At 47.1% G+C, this 21,052-nt stretch overlaps 1 protein-coding gene across 2 annotated transcripts in view; it reads left to right on the top strand.

Moving 5' to 3' along the window:
• Positions 1–21,052, top strand: part of Slc24a4 (solute carrier family 24 member 4) — a 137,666-nt gene that overhangs the window by 69,391 nt on the left and 47,223 nt on the right. For both annotated transcript variants that reach the window (XM_052185216.1, XM_052185215.1), the window contains exons 3-4: positions 16,029–16,105; positions 20,766–20,840. In XM_052185216.1, coding sequence (XP_052041176.1) covers positions 16,029–16,105; positions 20,766–20,840 — 152 coding nt within the window. The remainder of the gene's footprint in view (positions 1–16,028; positions 16,106–20,765; positions 20,841–21,052) is intronic.

Raw genomic sequence — 21,052 nt, 5'->3', positions numbered from 1 at the left:
ACAGAATACCAATAGCTTATGCTCTAGGATCAACAATTGACAAACGGGACCTCATAATATTATAAGGCAAAGGACACTGTCAAAAGGACAAAATGTCAACCAACAGATTGGGAAAGGATCTTCACCAACCCTAAATCTGACAGAGGGCTAATATCCAGTATATACAAAGAACTCAAGAAGGTAGACCCTAGAGAACCAAATAACCCTATTAAAAAGTAGGGTACGGAGCTAAACAAAGAATTTTCACATGAAGAACTTCGGATGGCTGAGAAGCATCTTAAGAAATGTTCAACATCATTAGTCATTAGCGGAATGCAAATCAAAACAACCTTGCTTTATAACAGCCCTCAGTACGGATCTTCCTGAGAGGAGAACTTGCTGTGATCGTGTGTCTGGGGAGAACAGTCAGGATGTGGCTTGTGAGTGTTTTCTGCTCCCAGGACCAGTGTGTTGGCTATATGTGGTCAGAGAACCATCAGTGGCACAATTAAAGGGCCAGGCAAGGATGAGCAGGAGTCATTCTGCACCATTCAAGGAGAGCTGATTTACTCAGGCAAAACATGCGCCGATCTTGAAGGATGTGGATTTAAGTTGACTTAACTAGATGCCAGGAAATGGAACAGAGAAGTCACAAAACATCCTTACATATTCCCTGCCTCCCAGTTTGGGTGGGCTCCTTCTAGGAAGGATAGCATGTGTTCAGACAGTATATAGACTGGTCAATAAGTCATGATGGAGACAGGGAGAGGGAGGGTATTAATAGGAAGGTGGAGCGAGTCCAGCATCCGCGTTCAGTGTGAGAGAAAGCAGTCACTATTCCAGCTTGTTTGGAATCAGGGTTTCACAGCCAGACGTTACTGGCATCTGGAGCTAGCTAACTCTTCCTCATGAATTTTTATAGGATTTTAGCAGTGTCCTTGGTTCTACCTTTCTGTTTGTGTATGTCTGTTTGTTGATATGTGTGTTTGTGTTTGTCTGTGTGTGTGCAAGCAAGCTAGAGGTTATCATCGGATATCTTCCTCAAATGCTCTCTTCTTTGCTTTTTATTTTAAAAGATTTATGGTTTTTTTTTAATTTTCTGTATATGAGTGATCTATCTGCCTGTATAGCTGTGTGCCAGAAGAGGGTAGCAGAACTCATTATAGATGGTTGTGAGTCACCATGTTGTTGCTGGGAATTGAACTCAGGACCTCTGGAAGAGCCACTCCCACTGAGCCATCTCCTTAGCTCCTCCACGTTGCTTTTGAGGCAGGGTCTCTCGCTACGCTTGAGTTTGCCGTTGGCTAGGCTGGCAGGCTGCCAGGCTCCAGGGCTCCCCCATGTCTGCCTCCCCAGCGCTGGGGTTACACTACACACCCTCACAGCCAGCTCTCCCATGGGTGCTGCAGATCCTAACTCAGGTCTCATACTTCTGCAGCAAGCACCTTCACCCGCAGACCCATCTCCACCGCACGGATGCTTTTGACTCCCTGTTCCTTCTCATCATCTTTGTACACCGAGTTTTCCTTCCAGCATGTCCATTCAGGTGGGAGGAAGGACCTGAATAGGGCTGGCTGACCTCTAGAAGGAAGGCAGAGCACAGACACCTTCATGATGAGCAGCTCTGAGGGTCCCAGATTGTCTGTAACCTTCTTGGGTGGAGCGTGGCTGCGGTGGTATCCTCCCATGATCACCTTATGCAAGGAGGGACTGGAGCAGTAGCTATCTATCATCCACGTTTTCACCTCCTGGTCATTTCCCCAAGTTGGTAGCTTTGGAACTGGAGGATCTCGGTGGCAGATCCTCTGCCAGCCCCCTGTGGCGACAGGTGGATTATATTCTGTGTTCTGCCCCTGAGTACAGGTTAGCTCCTGTCTTTGTTGAATGGTTGTTCTTGGAATTTGGATATCCTTGCCTTTTGTTCTACGGCCAGGGGGAGAAAGACAGCATGAAAAATGCGTAGGCTCTAAATTCAAGGCCTAAAACTCTGTCAAGGTAGAAATACCCATAATCCTCACTGGGTCAGGAAAGCATCCTGTGCCTGTGTGCATGACAAGCTGAAGGAAATGCATAGCCAGTGACTTTGACATTGTCACCTTCCCTGGCTGTTAGAGTAGGTCTGACATGCCGTCGGCTCAGTGAAGAATTCACAGTATCCGGCTGGAAAGAATAGGAGAGGGACTCCAGGGAAACAATGTGGAGACTTCCAGTCCACCGCAGCTTCCCGCTGCAGCCCCACGGGAGGGAAAAGATTGAACTTGAACTGCGCAGACATGTACCAAAGCAGTGCACAGATCCCTGTGTGCTCCTTGGGCCAGCTCTGGGTAACAGCATTAGCCAAGCCTTCCAGACATTCTGGGGGTGCCATCAGGTTCCCTGATACCTAACTTCCGTGGTCTGTGTTTGAAGGGAGGTGATAATCCCAGAAGACAACATCTGGAGGACTAGAAGGCCACAGAATGGCTGGTGACCCCTGTGGCTCATTATGTATTCTGTTCACTGGTTCCGTAAGACCTTCCTTTCATAATGAGCCGAGAGCCTCCCACAACCTCGCATGCCTCCAGGGAAAGCAACAAACTCAACCGTTTCCTTTATGCTTACAAAGGAAAAAGCCAGGAATAAAACTTAGGCCCTAGTGACTCTCTTGAAAATGCTCTTTATGCTTAGATTCAAAGATGAAAATCAGCCTCAAGTCTAGAGAAGGAATTACACAGACATTTTTTATTCTTCTGAGATGGTAGAGGATACATGCCCAAATCCTGACATCATTTGAATGTTAAGTGACATACAGTACGTGACCCACCTGGAAACCACATAACCTGTCTTCCCTTCTATCTGGGACCCTGCTCCATGCTACTTGGTGTACCCCAGTGGGTAAATGGCCTCCTTGTAAATATTCACAGAGATCATATGTCTGCCTGCCAGTGCTCATGCAGAAACTACCCGCTCAAGGTGAACAGCTCTAAACAAGGGCAGGGTCCTTTCCAGAAAGGTTTCAGCAGACCTCCCAAATATGCCAAGAGACTTCTTGCTTTGAGTCTGCTTGTGAGAGGAGCAGGAAGGTAGGGATTTGGTGTAGGAGACAGGCTTATATCAAGGATGGTGATGCTATGCAATCAGATAAACTGTAGCGGCTGAGAGTGTGAAGGCAGGTCAGCCTTGGCCCAGAGCAGTGTAATACAGATTCCTCTGGGAACTCTCAAATGTTTGTCCTTTACTAGCCTGCCTGGCTGGCTCTGTCTTATCTGGGTCAGGGTGGCTCCTCATTCCTCACATCCCAGCCCAACATGACATGGTCCAGTAAATACACACACACACACACACACAGCATCTCCCCATGCAATTATAAAGCCATCGATCCTTGTAAAGATGGTATTTGTATATAGTGTATCTGTCAGTTTCCTATCACTATAACAAGCTACCTGAGGAAACTGGTTAATAGAGGAAAGGTTAGTTCTTGTCAGCATATGGCTTTGGAGGTCAGGATCCAAATCTATTGATCCCCATTGCTTTGAACCTCTGTTGAAGGTGACACAGGGTAGCAAGAGCCTTTGTTAGAGCGAGTGGCTCTACACATAATACAGGAAACAGAACAGGGAGAGAAAGAGACTTGGCTCCAACAATCCCACTTTGAAGGCAGGCTCCAGTTACCCACTGGCTTCTGGGTATTTCCTTTTAAAGGTCCACATCACCTCCCGATTATACAACCCAGGAGACCAATCCTTTAAAACATGAATCTGTGGGGGACTCTCATTCAAACAATAGTTATGTGTATGTGTGTGCACATGCATGTGCACTGATATGTTTAAAGCATTGGTTTACACATTCACCAGGAGTGGCTGGCAGTAGGGAATTCGCAGGCAGGAGCTGGGGTGCTGCCTGCAGGCAGAGTCCATTCTAGAAGCCTTATCTTTGCTGTGAAGTCTTCAGCTAATGTGAGTAGAGCTGAATTCACAGCCGCAGTGTTGGGAGTAATCTCATTTACTTAAACTCAGCAGATGGTAACTGTTAGCCGCATTTATACAACAGGCTCACAGCAAAGCCTAGATTTGCATACGATTAAGGAGCTGGTTGTGACAGCCCGGCCAGGTTGGCACATACAATTCACATGGCAAGCAGCTCTCCGCTTCTTACTCTGAGGATCAGAGCCTGTAAGAGGACAGGAGACCCAGCCTTCCTCAATGTTTCTCCCTGTCCCAGCAAGCCTGAACCACCACCCCTCAGACACAGGTTGGGGAGCCTTTGGATGCCAGAAGTCACCTTTCAACTCATATCCCACAGGCTAAGTGTGAGGCTGGAGAGGACAAGGAAGGATCCAGTGTCCCTGGGAACCACAGAGATCTTTCCTGACTCATGCCTGTAATCCCAGCAGAAGGATTGCCTTGAGTTTGAAGCTGCCCTCAGTTATATAACCCAAGGCAAATCCCAAGACCTACACTATAGAACCAAAACAACGACCAATGGCTGCTACCATAGGCTAGCATTTGCTTACACTGGTGCTCCAGGTACCTGTGTTCTGTGGACAGAATTAAAGGAGTCAACGTGTTGCACTATGATGCAGAGTGAGCTGTTTTTCAAACATCATAGTCCTAACCCCTGGAACCTATGACTGTGCAGTTGCTTGGAAACAGGAACTTTTTAATTAGTCAAAATGAGGTCATGCTGGGTAAAGGTGGGATCCAAAGCCAGTGTCTGGTGTCCTTTGGAGAAAGCCACATGGAGACCCAGCAGGAGGAGAATGTGGAATGATAGCGGAGGCTGACAGAAGAGTGATGTATTCACCAGCTGGGAAATACCACGACTCGGTGCTGAGAGAGACCTGGAACATGTGTTCCCTGAGACTACAGGGGAACTAGTCTATGCCAGTCTTTATTGGCTGTTTTGCCTGTTTCTGTGACAAAATACTTGTAAAAAGCAACTTAAAGGGATACAGGTTGGTTTTGCTCCCAGCTTGAAGATAGAAGTCATGGAGATGGGGGGCCACAGCGGTCAGGATGTGAGCTGCCTGGGTACTTCCTCAGTTAGGAAGCAGAAAGACAGACGTGGGTGCTTGGCGCACTCTCTCTTTTGTATTCAGCCTGGGACCCCAGCTTGTGGAATGGTACCACCCACATTTTGGGTGAGTCTTCCCACCTCTGTTAACCCAGGCTAGCCAGCCCATCACACACACACCCAGGCTTGTCTCTGAAGTGATTGTAGAGCCTGACAGGTGGCATCCATCACGCAGTCTTGCCAACACCTGGATTCTGGGTGCCCAGAAGTGCGGCGGGATGGATCCCAGGGATTTGGGCACGCGGCACTTTGCTTCCTTTCGTGGTCCTAGGAAATTCTGCTGGTGACACCCTACCCGAGTGTCCAGATCATGCCCAGTTTGGCTATAAATGCCAAGAACACATCACGACCCACAGCCAAAACAGCTCACTCTCAGGAGAGTCCAGCCAGGGGACTTTCCACAGCCTGCTGTCATCTGGCCCTCGCCAGACAATGAATAATTGTTTCTGCTGGTGGAGAGACGGCTCCAGTTAACACATGGCCTAGATTCACTCAGGCAGCCACCTCTGCCAGCCGAGAATGCGTAGGGGGCACGTGGGGCCTGGCCCCAGCACATTGAGTTCCATTGTTACCGTTGGTGACAGTGACAGCTCAGATGGCATCTGCAATCCTGTTCCCTGGAAGGCACAGCACACATCGACGAGAACTTACCTGAGACTGGTGCTAGCGTAAGAGCCTCCTGAGTAGCTTCCGAGGCTTCTGCAGTACCACTTCTGGCTGATGGAGGTATGTCCATCATAAAGTGGTGACCGTATCCCTCATCTCACATCTATCCATGGATAATGTGTGCCCTGTATGCATGTGCGAGCTGAGCACGAGTTACCTGTTTGTCCTTGCCACGAGCAGTAGCACACCTGGGGGCCCTTAAGGCCATCACGGGTGAGATGCTTCCACTTACTGGGCTATGATGCATTCAGCTCTGACTTTTTAAGGTTTTGTTTGTGGTGTGTGTGTGTGTGTGTGTGTCTATGTCTTCATATAGCTGGGACTCAAATCCAAGGCCTTGTACACACTAGGCAAGCACTCTACCCCTGAGCCATGTGCACAGTCCCTTATGAGGTGTAACTTTTATACAATAAAATGCAGATTTTTAAGCACACTGTGTGTGTCTTGACAAATGTAATTAATGGTGTAACTACCACACCAATTGCGACCTGGGGGGAGGGGAATCTCTATTATTCCAGAAAGTTCCTTCTGGAACACCCGCCCAAGTTCCTCCCCTGCCCAAGCATTCTGATTTCCCTGTTTTGACAGTTCTTGGGCATCATAGTATGGGAAGGGTCACCCTGTGCTGTCTAATACTGGATTTGCTTATACATTATAGTTCTTTTAATGACCATACAAGGTATCAGGTCTCCTTATGGCACTTCCATATGTCCTTAGGTTTGATTATTTTTTTATCCCCTGACCCCCTACCCCCTTGCCTTTGCTCCCTGATAGCTATATCCTTCCACCGCACCATTTCTCTTTTGGCTTTGCTATCATATATGTCCTAATACGTTCCCTATCTGTTCTCTTAAAGCCCTGGGCTCTCTTTTCAAGGCCTCATGTATCGCCTTTGCCCTCAAGTCATTTTTATGAATCATAGTAAGTTGATTTAATATGTTTGCGATATAAGCATTCCAGAGGGAAGCCATGAAACCTCTTTCCTTGCTGTGCCTACCTGACACTCTGGGTCACTTCTGGATTTCTGCATGGAATTCTTTATTCACAGCTGTAAATAAACCACATGTGACTTACGTGTTGCTCTTTAAAACCCATAGCAACAATCTTTCCAAAAGCATCGGAAGGACAGAGCTATAAGGATGTAGACCTCCCAAATCAGCAACAGTGTAATGTCCAAGGAAAGACTAGAGTGAGGTATCTCAATAATTTGACCATGATTGTCTGCCTGGACAGCTGGTGGCTCCCACTGTCTTGTGGTTAGCAGTAACAAGAGTCCTCATGTATGGTTTCCCTTCGCCCCATTTAAAATGTTATTTTTAGAACAAACACCAGATGAAGAATCTTGGACCAAGAGAAACAATGTTTCACAGCCCTTGCTGTACAGTCCAGTGCTGTGGAGAGTTTGCTGTTCAGTGAATGGAGCTGGTATTTCAGAGGCTTCTTAAGGATTGACTGTGATATTGTGCATAAAAAAATCCCATTTGTTAGCTTTCCACTGCTATAGCAGAATACCTGAGGAAATCCACTTATAGAGAGGAAAGGTTTATTTTGTCCATGCCCGTGTATTGCTTTGGGGCCTGTGAAGAGGAAGTACACAGTAGGAATGAGAGCCAGATTGAGGAACCCTGTTCACCTCATCAACAGAGAATAAAAAGATAAAGAGACATGTTCTATAGCCCCCTTCAAGAGCACACTTTCATTAACTGAAACCCTCCCAGGATGCTCTACCTTTTCAAGGCTGTGCGGCTCTGGGTAGCACCATGCATGGATACAATGTACTTTAAACAGAGTCCCACCTCTTGTTACTTTGTTTCTCTTTCTCAGCACACACACACACACACACACACACACACACACACACCCTCACCTCCCATCCTCATTTACTCTCTCTTCTACAATCCAAATATTTCCCTCTTGAGTCATCTTTCTCCCTTAACTTCCAAATATTAGAGAAAATGTGGCATTTGTTTTTTTGTGTATTTTGTATTTTTGAGTCTAGCTTATTTCACTTAACATTATAAGCGCTGGTTCCCATCTGCTTTTCTGCAAGCACTTGCTTCTTTAGCACTGAGTAGAACTCCGCTGTGTGCGTGTACAACCCGTTAACTTTATCCGTTCATCAGTTGTGAACTTAGGTTTCCATAACCTGGTTGTTGTGATGAACTGTGCACAGCAAACTCCATGCAAGTATCTCTATAGGAAGCTGTGTCTATAAGAGGTGACTTTGGTTCATTGGGCTGCATCACATGCAGAGTTAAAAACCAACCCACAGAAGGGAAGAAAAGCGTTGCCAATATTCATCTGGTGAGGAATTTATATCTACAACATAGGAAGAAGTCAAAGAATTAAACAACAAAAGAGTAAATAATCCATTCAGTAAGTGCACAGTGGAATTCAGAAGAATGAAATTATATCATCTGGCCATCAAAAGAGAGGTGGGATGGGGTGGATCTGGCAGTCCTCTTTGAGGGTGTGTCCTTGATGACCAAAGGACTTATAACCCACCTTTAAAAGCTCCTGATAGTCACACCTGGGGGCTTAGCCTTTGACACATGAACCCTCAGAGGACACTCAAGACCCAAGCTTCTGCAGCTGGCCTTGAGTTGGTGGTCACTGAGGCTGAACCCTGGGCACTGGGGCTGACGACTCCAAAGCCCATGTTTTAGAGACCTGAGGTCAGATCTGTTGTGCTGTCTGGGCTCACCATGGTCTGCTTATATATTCTGGGTCTTGGAGTTCTGTCACTAAGCTGACTGGGATACTGAATAAAGCAGATGACCTCTCCAGACACTCCTATCACCTTCTAGACTTGGGGCTGATGAGATGAGGCCAGAAAGGGCATTCAGTGGACTCGGGGCTTGGCAGGGTGACTTAGAGAGTACAGCCCTTGTGATATCTGTGAACCTTTGTCTCTTGCTGGATGGAAATAAACAAAAATGTAGTACCTGGGCAGGATCAGTTATAAAAGCCCACACTTCTAAGAAGGAATAATACCATAGCTGAGGTTTTTAATATTTTATTTTTCTAGTGCATAATCTATTTTTAGAATGTCCTGGAGATAGGATTTCAAACTCCTTTTCATGCTAGCTAAAGCAACAATGTCATAAAATTATGTTTACTCCTGTTTGGAACAAGAGGCAGTGGTATAAGACCTTGACATGGGAACAGTTGCCCATGAAAGGCATGAGATTTTCAGCAAAGTTATTTTAAACCAATGCGTTGAGGGAGGGGGATCTTGTTTTTTTGGGGTTTTGGCTCCCAGTGCCTGAGTGGTTTCTAAAACACATACCTTATGTAAGTTGAAATAATGGAAATTTGAAGCTATTTAAATGACTTCCCAGACTCCCAGTCTCCTTTTCATAGTTTCATAATAAACGTCATAGCTTAGAACATGGGGTTATTTTTACCCAGCAAGCAAAGAAAATGGCATGTTTAGAGGCAATATCTTTAAAAAAAAAATAAAAAAAGAATTCACTTCACAGTTTACATTCCCTAAAGAGACTCAACTAATTGAAAGGGTTGGGGAAAATTTGCAGCTACCAGAAAGCCCAGCGCTGTGGACTTTCTGTCTGTGGAAGAGCCTTGCCCAGAGACTGAGATCCCACTGCTAAGGTTGCAGGACCAGGCAGGCCAGGCCTCCAAGCATTCTAGGCAGGGCTCTTCAATTGCCCTTCAGTTAGGTAGAAAGCCAAATGCTTGACCTCCCAAAGGCATCCTGAATGCTGGCCTGGTAGCAGGTTGTACCAGGACCAGGCAGCATCTGCCTGGCCAGCATGGCTGGAGTAGGGTGCGCACCTTGGGATGATCCAGGGCAAACAGATAGAGAAGGCCAGACAGTGCTGAACTTGGAAGGTCTGGACCAGCTTCATTATTTGTCTTCTATGGATGTTGAGAAGCTGCCTTGATTTTAGACTTCACACCTTCTAAAACTGAGAGGAGTAAGCTTTCTGCATTAAGTAAGCACCCTGGGTTAGCATGGTTTGTTACATCAGTACAGACGGAATAGACTAAATCAAACACCCTGCTCAGAATTCAGGTTGTAGGGCTGTTGCCAGCAGAGCCTGTCAGTGTCTGTAGCCATGGTTGCCCATGGAAACAGCAATGAGAAGACAATCTGACCTCGTTTTGGCTCTGGAAGTCCCCATGGTCAACAGGACCTATTTTACAGCCACAGCCATAACTGAAAGTTAGCCAAAGCTCATCACAACACAGCATCTGCTGGTATGTGTGACTAGTCCTAAGTGGGAAGGCTTATGGAAAGGCACAAAATGGAAGCTGGCTGTGTCATGGCCTCTCCTGCATCATAAGCTCTGAGGGATCAAGAGATATCAAGACTACCAGAATCACCTTCCTATAGCCCATGTAGATGGTGGCCCATTCACTGAGGACGCATTTAAGGTACCTACAGGAAGAACTGTGTTACAACTGATGCTTGGAAAGGTTAAAACTTGGAAAGTGTCTTTAGAGATGAGACAAACAAAACCACGGGTAATGAGGAGAGAGAGAAGGCAGCTAGGAAGGAAGCTCTGAGAACACAGAGTTCAGGGGTCCTGTCACGGATGGGGACCCTCTACAGCACAGTGAGATGAAAAAGAAGGTAAACAGTTACGGCTGAAGAGGTGGGAACATAAAAGGTGGATGTCTCTCCATGTTGTTAAGTGAAAGATGCTGACTGAAAAGACACTGACTGAAAAAGCTTCCTGTAATAGAACTCCATTGGTAAGACCTGGAGTCAATCCCTAGTGGCCAAGAAATTTAGGGGCTCATGAAGCTATTTTCTCTTAGAGTACAATGGTGGATGCATGACCTTACCACAAAATAGACTTTATCATATAGAAAATGAGTAAATGGATGGATGGATGGATGGATGGATGGATGGATGGATGGATGGATGGTAAGTGGGTGGGTGGATGGATGGATGGTAAGTAGATGGGTGGGTGGATGGATGGATGGATGGATGAGCAGGTAGATGGATAGTGAGTGGGTAGATGGGTAGATTGATGGATAAATGGATGAAGATATGGATAATAGGTGGATGGATGACAGGTGGTTAGACAGGTGGTTGGATGACAGGTGAATGAATGGGTGGGTGGATGGATGGGTGGGTGGATAACAGGTATGGATGGGTGGGTGGATGGCACACACGGGTATCTTCTGCTATTGTTTTCTGACTTACTTTATTTTATTTTTTGAGATTTATTTATTTTTTTACATGGGTAGATTGGTGTTTTACCTGCATGTATGTCTGTCACCATGAGTACGTCTGGCATTCCTGGAGGCCAGAAGAGGGTTTCAGATCCAGCTGAAACTTTACTTACTGATGGTTAGCTGCAATGTGGGGGTTAGAATCAAACCCATGTCCTCTGGAAAAGCAGTTCATGCTCTTAACCACTAAGCTATCTCTATAGCCATTCACATTACTTTTCTACGATATGGTGTTTTTACTGAACCTGAAGATCTTCATTATAGCTGGCCCGCCAGCCGTAGGCATCCACCTGTCTCCACACGGGGATCTCAGTCATGCACTATCATACCTCGCCTTTTACATGGAGTGCTGGGAATTTGAAATCAGATCCTCACACTTGTACAGTAAGCACTTACCCACTCACTGAGTTATCTCCCCAGCCTGAGACGTGATCTGCACTACCAAATGTTCTAAGGAGGTTAAGGAATTCGCATGCTGGGTTACCCCTGGATCCATGGAATTTGTAGTAGATTATGGCCTATAGATGAACTTGACCAGTGAGATGCCAGACACACTCCTCTTTCCAAGAACACAATCTTGGAAAAAGCTATGGCCTTTTGATATGCCAGGAAAACAGAGCCTTCTTCTCAGATAAAAGAGACCTTGGCCCTGAGACATACGTCTGCTGTAGAGAAGATACCCAACTGAGGAAAGCCAGGTATTGGTTGAGCTCCATCTCAGTTCTTCGTCTGTTCCCTATGGTGGTTGTGTGACTGTAGGTGACTCCTTTCACCTTGAAGGCCAGCTTGCTCGTCTGTAAGTGGGAATGAGCTCCTTGGGGTTGTCTGGGAGATCAGGGCAATGCAAGCTTCGAGCCTTGTCATGAGCACCCTTCCTTCTAAGGAACCACATCAGTCCTCCATTTCCGCCAAGTCAGCAGCGGCTGGCTCAGTCACCATCCCAGAGGCCTTTTCATGCTCAGTCAGTTGTTTGCTTGTCCCACTGCACAGCTGTGCCTCAGGGGCAGCTGCCTGGGCCTCAGCACCCTGCTTGACACCTGGTGTTTGGTGAACACTCAGGGTACAGGCATTAACTCCTATTCTTTCAAGGGGAGGGGTATTCCCACAGTGATAGGTGTTGTGGTTAATATTGTTCTGACGGTTTGATGCACCCCCTTGTTCCCTTTAAATATCTATTAGGGGTTTCTACCCCACTTCAAATCATTTAGTTCCCAAATAAAAGACATAGAGACCTTTAGATTTATAATAAACTTTAGAGCACTGGAGCTGGGCAGATGCCAACCCTTTGTGCTATTTTGTCTGTTTCCCCGAGAAACTTGCCATGTTTCTCTTGGACTACTCCTATTCCACACAATCCACTCTGCCCCTCGGTGACCTCTTCCTTCTTCTCTCTCAGTCCTCATGGTCCTTACCTCAGACCCCAAGCCCAGTAACCTTCGCTCTGTCCCCCTCTTCTGCCCTGTCCCAGCTGTAGGCATCTTTATTAACCAATCAGGGCTAACTTGTGGAGCAAGGTTTATAGAGCATCATTTGGAGTGTGTGATGATCTTCTCATGGAAGGGAACAACCAGATCTTGGGGGGGGGGGGCAGTATTTAGCATGTGAATGCATAGCAGCACCAGGCCAACCCCTACAGCAAGGCTTATATTTTCTCAGTAGATTTGGTGGTCTCTGAAAGTCGGGTTACCCGTCAGGGTGCAGCCATTGCATTCGAGGAGGTTCAAGATACACTGAATAGTATTTGGCAGTTGCCAGAGTCTGGGTTCACGGAGCGAGTGCTCTGAAAATATCCACTGAATAAATTTGTACATTTTATTGAGCAATGCATATAGCTTAAAAGGAATGAGACTGGCGGAAAATCATAGCATAGCTTTCTGTGTACACAGTGCTCAGCTGTATCTTGAAGACTTCAAATGGCAGTTTGTTGGTGCTGAAGGAATTGTGGGTACTTACAGACCCAGGGCCCATAAGGTCTCCCCTCCAATGCTCAGGAAGTTGGCTCGTGAGAGAGATCTAGGCTTTGCATACACCCCAGATGTTCTAGGCTTTGCATACACTCCAAAGCAGACTGAGAAACAGGTAGATACTGCCCTGTGAGGATGCTGAGTATGTCCAGGATCAGGGGTGAGAGATGAGTCCTTCTGGAGCCAAGGGTCAAAGGGAGCCAAGGTTCAAGGTTCAAAGGTTGCCTTCCATCCTGTTGCTACCCTGACTCCTTCCTCCTGAGCTCTGGAGGGTACTGGTATCATCCTACTTCCCTGAGCTCCACGAGGCCTGCAGACAAATCTCTCCTCAACCCACACCTGCCTTCAGGGATTTCTACAGCTTAAAGGCTTAGGTGTGACCTCGAAAGCCATGTGTGTGCCCTGCTGATTCCTCCTTCCTGATGTAGAGCTGACCAGTTGGGGGTGTAATGAGCTCTTTCAGAGGTACAAGCCTCACATACTTGACCATGGTCTGGGTGCTTCTCATTCTGGTAAACCATAGAAAGAGAAGGTTTTCTCAGGAACCTAGGATGACACTGCTCTTGCAAGCAGGTTCTCTGTGGCCTGTGCAGTCCATGGGCTTGCTGTCCCCATCTATGTTCTTGCTTTCTTTCCCCCACAAAACTGGTTTGTAAAGATGCACATCACCTGCATCCATCGGGACAGAATGTGCTGGTATGTGAACAGTCGTTGGGGTTGCCGTATCTCTTGTACAGAGTCTGTTGGGATCATACGTACAGGCAAGGTTCACACAAGCCCCTGACATGTCATCAGCTAAGGTCACATAGGACCTAAGAGACAGAAGTGTGTGTGTCCCAAAACCTCTGCTCATCTGCTTTAAAGACAACGGATACTAGAACACATGGCCTATCTGCAGGTCAGAGTTCTTCTTGGTGACAGTGTGAGGAGGACAGGGATTGTCATTAGCACTGTGGCAGCTTCTGGAAGGTTCAGTCCTGCAGCAGGAAGTAGACTAGACTCAGCCGGTAGCTAACTGGGACATAGCCCACTGAAGCCATACACATTCAGCAAGACTGTGTTTCACAGTCAGTTGTCACGGAAGAGGCAGAGGGCCATACAGGTTAGATAACAGCCACACAGCCCATTCTTTTCTGTTGCTGTGATAAAGCATCGTGACTAAAAGCAACTTACAGAAGGATAAGAGGGCTCTAAGACTCAGCATGGTAGTGGCAAATATGGTGGCAGGAGCAGGAAGCTGAGCGATCACATCCCACCAGCAAGCGTGAGGCAGGGATTGTGAGCTGGGGTTGAGACAGAGCCTTAAATGCTCAAAGTCCACCCACCGTGATATACTTCCTCTAGCAAGGCTGCATCTCCCAAATCTTCCCAAACAGACCGACAAAACATTTCTTATTCAGACAAAACATTTCTTATTCAACACACCAAAGTAGATGAAACCTGAGGTCCAGCATGTGATATCCAGAGTCTTGGATTCTCTTACCCAGTCACTCCTCTCTCAGGCTTATTCACGAATCTCTCAGCATCTGTATCCCAGCATGTGAAATGCTTCGTGTGGGCACTGAGAGGAGGCGGACATAAAGCTCCTGGGAGTTCTATAGGTCACCTACTGATTTGTTGCCAAAATTAAGACTGTGGATGACATTGTCTGTACCCTGCAGCCTTCCAGCATGTGCTTAAGGGTGCTAGGAGGGCAGCAGGAATGTATGAAAAATCTGGTCTGACCAGGGACAAGGCCATTTATACAGCCCTAAGCCCCATCCTGGATGGAGGGACAGATGTCATGTCCTCCACCTCAGGAAAGCAGAGATTCACTCTCATTCCCAGAGATGCCTCCAGGATTGGGTAGATCACCAGTTTTCCTCACCCTGGCTTGAGAATCAGGAAGTGTCTGGAGATCTCTCAGCAGAACCACAGTCTAGGGATCTGTGCTGAAAAGTTCCAGACATTTCTACTTCTGAAAACAGAATCCTGGCCACAGGAATGTGGAAGCTCTTCCTCCGCAATCTCCCATCTTCCAAGTAGCAGATCCAGGCCCTTGAAACGGTAGCTGCAATTCTATTAGAGAAGTTTGTTTAGAAAATAAAAATATAAAGAAGAGAATGAAGGTATTCTTCATTAAGTACTTCTTGCTTCAAAAGTATGAATGCTGCCTGGTTCTTGGACAACTGCCAGTTCCATTGTTTTGTTAGGTGAATCTGATGTTGAAAAATGAGATTTTAATCCATTCATTTTCAGAGCTTAGGGATTTCTGTCTGGGTCATCTATTGAGTGCCCACTGTGGACCACACATCTTCCCAGATACCTGAGGGCTAGCAATTGTGCCAGCATCCCAGTACCAAGAGATGATACAGATTGCCCCCCAATAATACTGTACCATCATTTATTCATTGAATTGTTCAAGTCTATTGAGAGTCTATCACACCCAGCCCAGCTTGCACTCTTGAAGATGCAGTAGGGACCTGGGTCATGTGAACCTTTTGGAAGCTTCTAGTTTAGTTGGTGTGATGGGGGGCGGGGGTGCATTAGGTAGGGATCTGCAAGTATCTTGCTAGCATTCATCCATGAAAGCACATATCTATTGGCCATCCTAGGAGGCAAGAAGGTAAGAAGGACCATTCCTCCATTGCCTGTGGCATTCTGAGTCAGAGGAGTTGCTTAGAGTTGACTGGAACTGCAGACAGATCCTCGAATCTAAGCTTTGATTTATCTCATTCTCATTTCTGGATCATTAAATAACACAGCTATGAGGTTATGTATGCATGTTTCTGAGGGGGATATGTTGTTTTCAGACTCACTAGGCATATTGTGTCACTGGCTGAAGAGCTCCTAAAGCCGTCCTATTTCCCATCCCACCAACAGTGTCTGTCTTTTTGGATTACAACTGTCCCAATGTGTGAAGTGTGTTATACCATTGTTCAAGACACAAGACAAATCTAAATCCCAAGTAGCTGTCAAATACTGAGATATCTATGGCTAATCCCACATCCTCCCCTATTAGTACCCGTCTGCCCAGCACTGAGATCCAGCTGGCTTTCCCTCTGGTTGGTCAGTCAGTCTGAAACTAGTGGCCCCTGAGCTCCTTGGCGGACTGTGGGTCTCAGGCAGGTTTGCTGAAGTTGTGCTGTCACCTAACACCCTCTGTCTCCTCTTTTCTTCCAGCGATCCATGAGTTCCCCACAGACCTGTTCTCCAACAAAGAACGACAACACGGCGCTGTCCTGCTACACATCCTTGGTGTAAGTGTCCTCAAGGGCCAGAAGCCACTAATCTTCTGGCATGGGAACCCATCTGTGTAGTATATAATGACCACAGAGCAGTAGATCTCAAGCTTCCTAAATCTGAGACTCTCTTACAGGTCCTCTTGTGGTGGTGACCGCTAATCATAAATTTATCCCATTGCTACTTCATAGCTGCAATTTTGCTACTGTTCTGAATTGTGATGCAAATATCTGATGTGCAGGATATCTAATATGAGAACCCTGCGACGGGATCACTGGACTCTGAAAGGAGTTGCTACCCACAGGCTGAGAGCCACTGCCATACAGTGTCCAAGCTTGTAACGTCCTGGGAAGAGAAGAGACCTTAGGCTATTTTGTCCAACAAGAGGCTTTTCTTAAATGTCAAGTAGCTTGCCCTACTTGCCTAGTGTCCCCAGTCCTAGCACAGGGACATGGCTTTTTCTTGTGCCTCGTTTTCTACTCTCATAAAATCAGGGCCATGACCCCTGTGTACACTTCAGGACTAGACGGCAGCAGCAGCAGCAGACATGATGCAGTACACAGGTCCTTGGTAATGCCTGCTGTCATGGTCCCTGTGACTGCTCTCCGACTCTCTCTGCCACACTCCTCACCCCCATCTACGTTCAGAAGAGACACAGCATGTTCAGGGTGGTTGGCCATAGACAGCTCTCTCAGTGTTCAGACAGACCCTGATGGCAGACGGTTCAATAGCAATTTAGATGGGAATGAGGAATTCAAGATCGAAGTATAGATTGCTGTTCTTGGAAAGACAAACCCTAGCCCCAGCCAGATTTTACCTCCCTGCTCATTTTTTTGCAAAGGTTTGCTCATTTGTTTGAGGCAGCATCTTCTGTATCCAGATTGGCCTCAAACCTGCTGTGCAGCTCAGGGTGACCAAGAGCTAACTCACTCTCCCCGCCCCCTCTGTCTACACACACACATGCCACTCTCAAGTGCTGCAATTAGAGGTGTATGCTACCTTGTCCCGTTTATGTGCTACTGAGAACTAAAACCCTGGCCTCGTGTGTGCCAGGCAAGCAGTCCTGCTCAATGAGCTATAGCCCCACCCCTCCATGAGTAAAGTGCTGTATTAGAGCACAGCCACCCCATTCATAGCTGTGCCCTCTCTGGCTGCTTCTGAGCTTCAGTGGCAGGACAGGAACGTTGCATCAGCAGACTCCATGGTCTACAGAGCCCAGAATTCTTTCTGGCCCTTGCGGGAACCAGTACAAGGCTATTGAATGGTTGCCAGGAAGCAAGGCTGGTCTGGGTTGACTTCTGTTTCAGATCAGCCCCAGAAAATTTCCTCCTGCTCAGCAATCTGGCTACCCGACACCGTCTGCTTATAAATTTAAATTCAGCCAACCATGAGCCTTTTTCTAGAGGTAACTTCATGGAAGAGGAATCTAGAATTAATTCTCTGGTGGAGAACAAGGACCAGAAGATAACAAAGGAGGAGTGTTTTGGCTGGAAGTGGAGGTTAGAGTGGGGATTGCAGGCAAATTTTGAATGGTGTGTCTGCATATTTTTTTTTCTAGAATGGAGTTATTATCTTTCAGACATCCCAGCACATGCATCCCATCCCCTTTTAATAAGAGATGTAAGTTTGGCAGATTTTCCCCATGGTTTTGTGGCCTAGCCCCATAAGCAAAACCTTATGGTTGAACCCGAGAGTCAGAACTTTAGGAATTTCACAAGACCCCTCAGAGTGGTAATTACTAAGCTAAAAGTAGAGGGCTGAACCCAGCCCATAACTCAGTTTTGCAAATAAAGTTTTATTAGAACACACACACACACATATATACATGCACACACCCATATTCCAGGGCTACTTAGGTTTTATAAGGGCAGAGTTGGTATGTGGCAGAGACCATTTGACCTACAGAGTCTAAGCTATGACTTCTGTAGAGGACGTTTACTGATGCCTTCCTTAGAGCAGGAAAAACTCACACACAGGAGCCAGTGAAGTCTTTTCAGTCTTCCCTGACCCAAAGGATAGAAACCGTAATGCCATTCCGCCTCCATTTTTCTCTCCAGTGTTCTGAGGTGCCATGAGAGAGAGGTCCTTTGACTTCATGGGTCACTTTGCCTGAGTCATGATGTTGGAAGGAACTGGTGGTAGTGTGAAGTATATTTAGAATCCTAGGGTGCATCATGAGAGGCCCCCAGTTGGCCTCTCCTTTAGCCAAGTGCCCACAGTTTCAGCCAAAGACAACGAGTCACACCAGGGCAGTCACAGCACAGCCTCACTTCACTTCAACTCGGTTCATGTGGCGCCATGTGTTTGCACTGACACAGCCCGGCCTCCTTTTTCGTTTGCATCCAGGGCTTCACGTCATGCCTTAGAATGTTCTCATCTCCTCTCAGGGTTCTGGTCCCTGTCTCTCCCTCCAGCTCCACATTCTGCCCTTCCCGCTCCTCCACACCTCTCCCTGCTGAGCTCACAGTTACCTCAGAGCCTTTGCATTTTCTGTTTCCTGATTCCTGTAAAGGCTTCGTTCACCTGTTTTCTTTGTCCTGCACTGGGATTAAGTCTCAAGAGGCAGACTCTTTGCCACACTCCATGCCTGCCATCTTCCACATCACATCCCTGCTGTCCACAGTCGCACCTGGAACACAAGCAAAACTGTGGTGGGTGGTTGTGTAGACAGATGGGACAGGGAAAGGTTCCTAGTAGAAAACTGCCTAGAAACAACTGCATGTCCTTGCTTCATCATTAAGTGGAAATAGAAATGGAGGCTTGGAGACATGGAGTCACGGGGCCAGATGAGGCCAAGAGTCTGCAACGTGTACTACAAACTTCCCTGTATACATGTACAGATGCTCAGTGAACTCTTAAAAATGAGCAGAGGTTTGGCAGCAAGCAAACTATTGATAACACGGAATGATGCTTTCTCTTAAGTTAAAGATGGGAAATAGGAGGTTATTGTTTTAAAATTGTAAATTATTGCTCCAAGAGACTTCTCTCATGGCCTTTATGCTAGAACCAGCATGGTTGGTTGGTTAGTTGGTTGGTTGGTTGGTTGGTTGGTTGGGTTGGTTGGTTAGTTATGACTGGCTTTAGGAAGCAGAGTCCTTTTAAATAAGAGCTGCCAGTCTGGCATGTCAGTAGTCTCAGTACCTTGGAGGTAGAAACAAGAGGATCAGGAGGGCAAGGTCAGCCTTGACCTCACTGTGAATTCGAGGATACCCCGTGTTACATAAGCTCCTGTCTCAAAATTTAAAAAACACAAAAAAAAAAAAAAAAGAAAAAAGAAAAAAGAAAAAGTGGCTGAGGTCACATTTGCGACACCACAGCACCTCTGGCCAACAGAGCAGGAAGGGGCAGGCCACACATCCAGAGAGTTCTCCAGCAGATGTCCTGATTCAGCTCATTTAGGAGAGATACTCCCTCGCTGCCTCCATGGACACAGTGCCAGATCCTGAGGCTCTGGGCTCAGTTCCCAGACTGTCCCTGCTTTCTGTGGAGCAGCCCCAGGCAGCATCTCCGTGCTTTGGATTACCCGCAGAAAGTGCACAGAGCACAGGAAACACGTGTAGCTTTGTGTTGTAAGGAGTGTGACCCAGACAGAGATAACTGAGTGGGTGGAGGAGATAAGGAATCAGGGAGGAGTGGGGTTCCCCATACTCCCTGGGCACTGTACCCCAGAAACCTGCTCATGTTCAGCCAACCGCAGGTCTTCCGAGTTTGCTTTTCGGGGCTCATGGAGGCTCCCCCACATAGGCACTGCTCGGCAGACCAGACGCCTCAGACTCCAGAGACACTTGCCTCACCCTTCTAATCCTGCCTGGGACTTTCCAGTGACCAGTGCCACCCTGTCTAGGGCTACCAACTCCCAGGCATCTCATTAGCATGCCTGAGACACTGTAGCACTATAGAGATCCCGCAGGCTCTAGGAGGTGTGTGCCAGGGGCCAGGAACAGAAACCACATCTCTCTCCTGTGCCCCTCCCTCTCTCCTTTCATGCATGTGTATATTCTATCTTTTCCTTTCTCCACATGTATGTGCTTATGTGTACATGTACTTGTGTGTACATGCATATTTAGGGAGGCCAGAGTTCTATATCCAGTGCTTTCCTCAACTGTGTTTTCCCTTATTTTTTGAGATAACGTCCCTTATTTTTTGAACCTTGACTTACCAATTCAGCCAGACTGGTTCAGTAAACTCCTAGGGTCCCCCTGTCTCCACCTCTCCAGAGCTGGGGTTACAGGAATATGTCCCTGAACCCACATTTTACACAGGTGATGGGGATTTGAACCCAGATCCTCATGTTTGTACAGAGAGTGCTTTGTCAACTGAGCCATTTCCTCTCTCTTGGCATTTGAAATACAGTCTCACTATACAGCCCAGGCTGGCCTGGAACTTGCAACCTTCTTGCATTAGCTTCCCGGGGGGCCAAGATTGCAGGCATGTGCCACCCTGCCCAGCTCGGAATCTGTATTTCTCACTCTGTGACAGTGCTGAGAGAAAGCACAGGCCCAGTTCAACATTTGATTTCCCGCTTCCAGGCCTCAGTTTCCTTATCTGTCAGGGAGGATCCGGAGAGAACAAGTCTCTGATGCTGAAGCTTTCCAAGGTGCTGATCCGCTTGTGCATCTGCCCGCAGCCTGGTGTGGGTGTAAGGGACTCTCACTGAAACCTGCCTTCCGTCCACAGGCTCTCTATATGTTCTATGCCCTGGCCATCGTGTGCGATGACTTCTTTGTCCCATCCCTGGAGAAGATCTGTGAGGTACGTGGCAAGGATCTGGAGCCCTCCACAAAGCCCAGGGTGCCCAGGGGAGTGTGTTATGTAAATGACAGGGACAAGAAGGCTGGATGGGACTGAGAGCATTCTGGTGGAGAAGACCATCACACAGCCACCTCCAGCATAGCCACACCTCATCCTGACAACACCAAATCAACGTCAGTGACGTCCTGTCCCCAAGCTTGGCAGAAGCCGTG

This window comes from Apodemus sylvaticus, chromosome 6 (assembly GCF_947179515.1).
Source record: "Apodemus sylvaticus chromosome 6, mApoSyl1.1, whole genome shotgun sequence".
In the NCBI taxonomy this organism is placed as follows: Eukaryota; Metazoa; Chordata; class Mammalia; order Rodentia; family Muridae; genus Apodemus; species Apodemus sylvaticus.
This window is presented reverse-complemented; position numbering and strand designations above follow the sequence as displayed.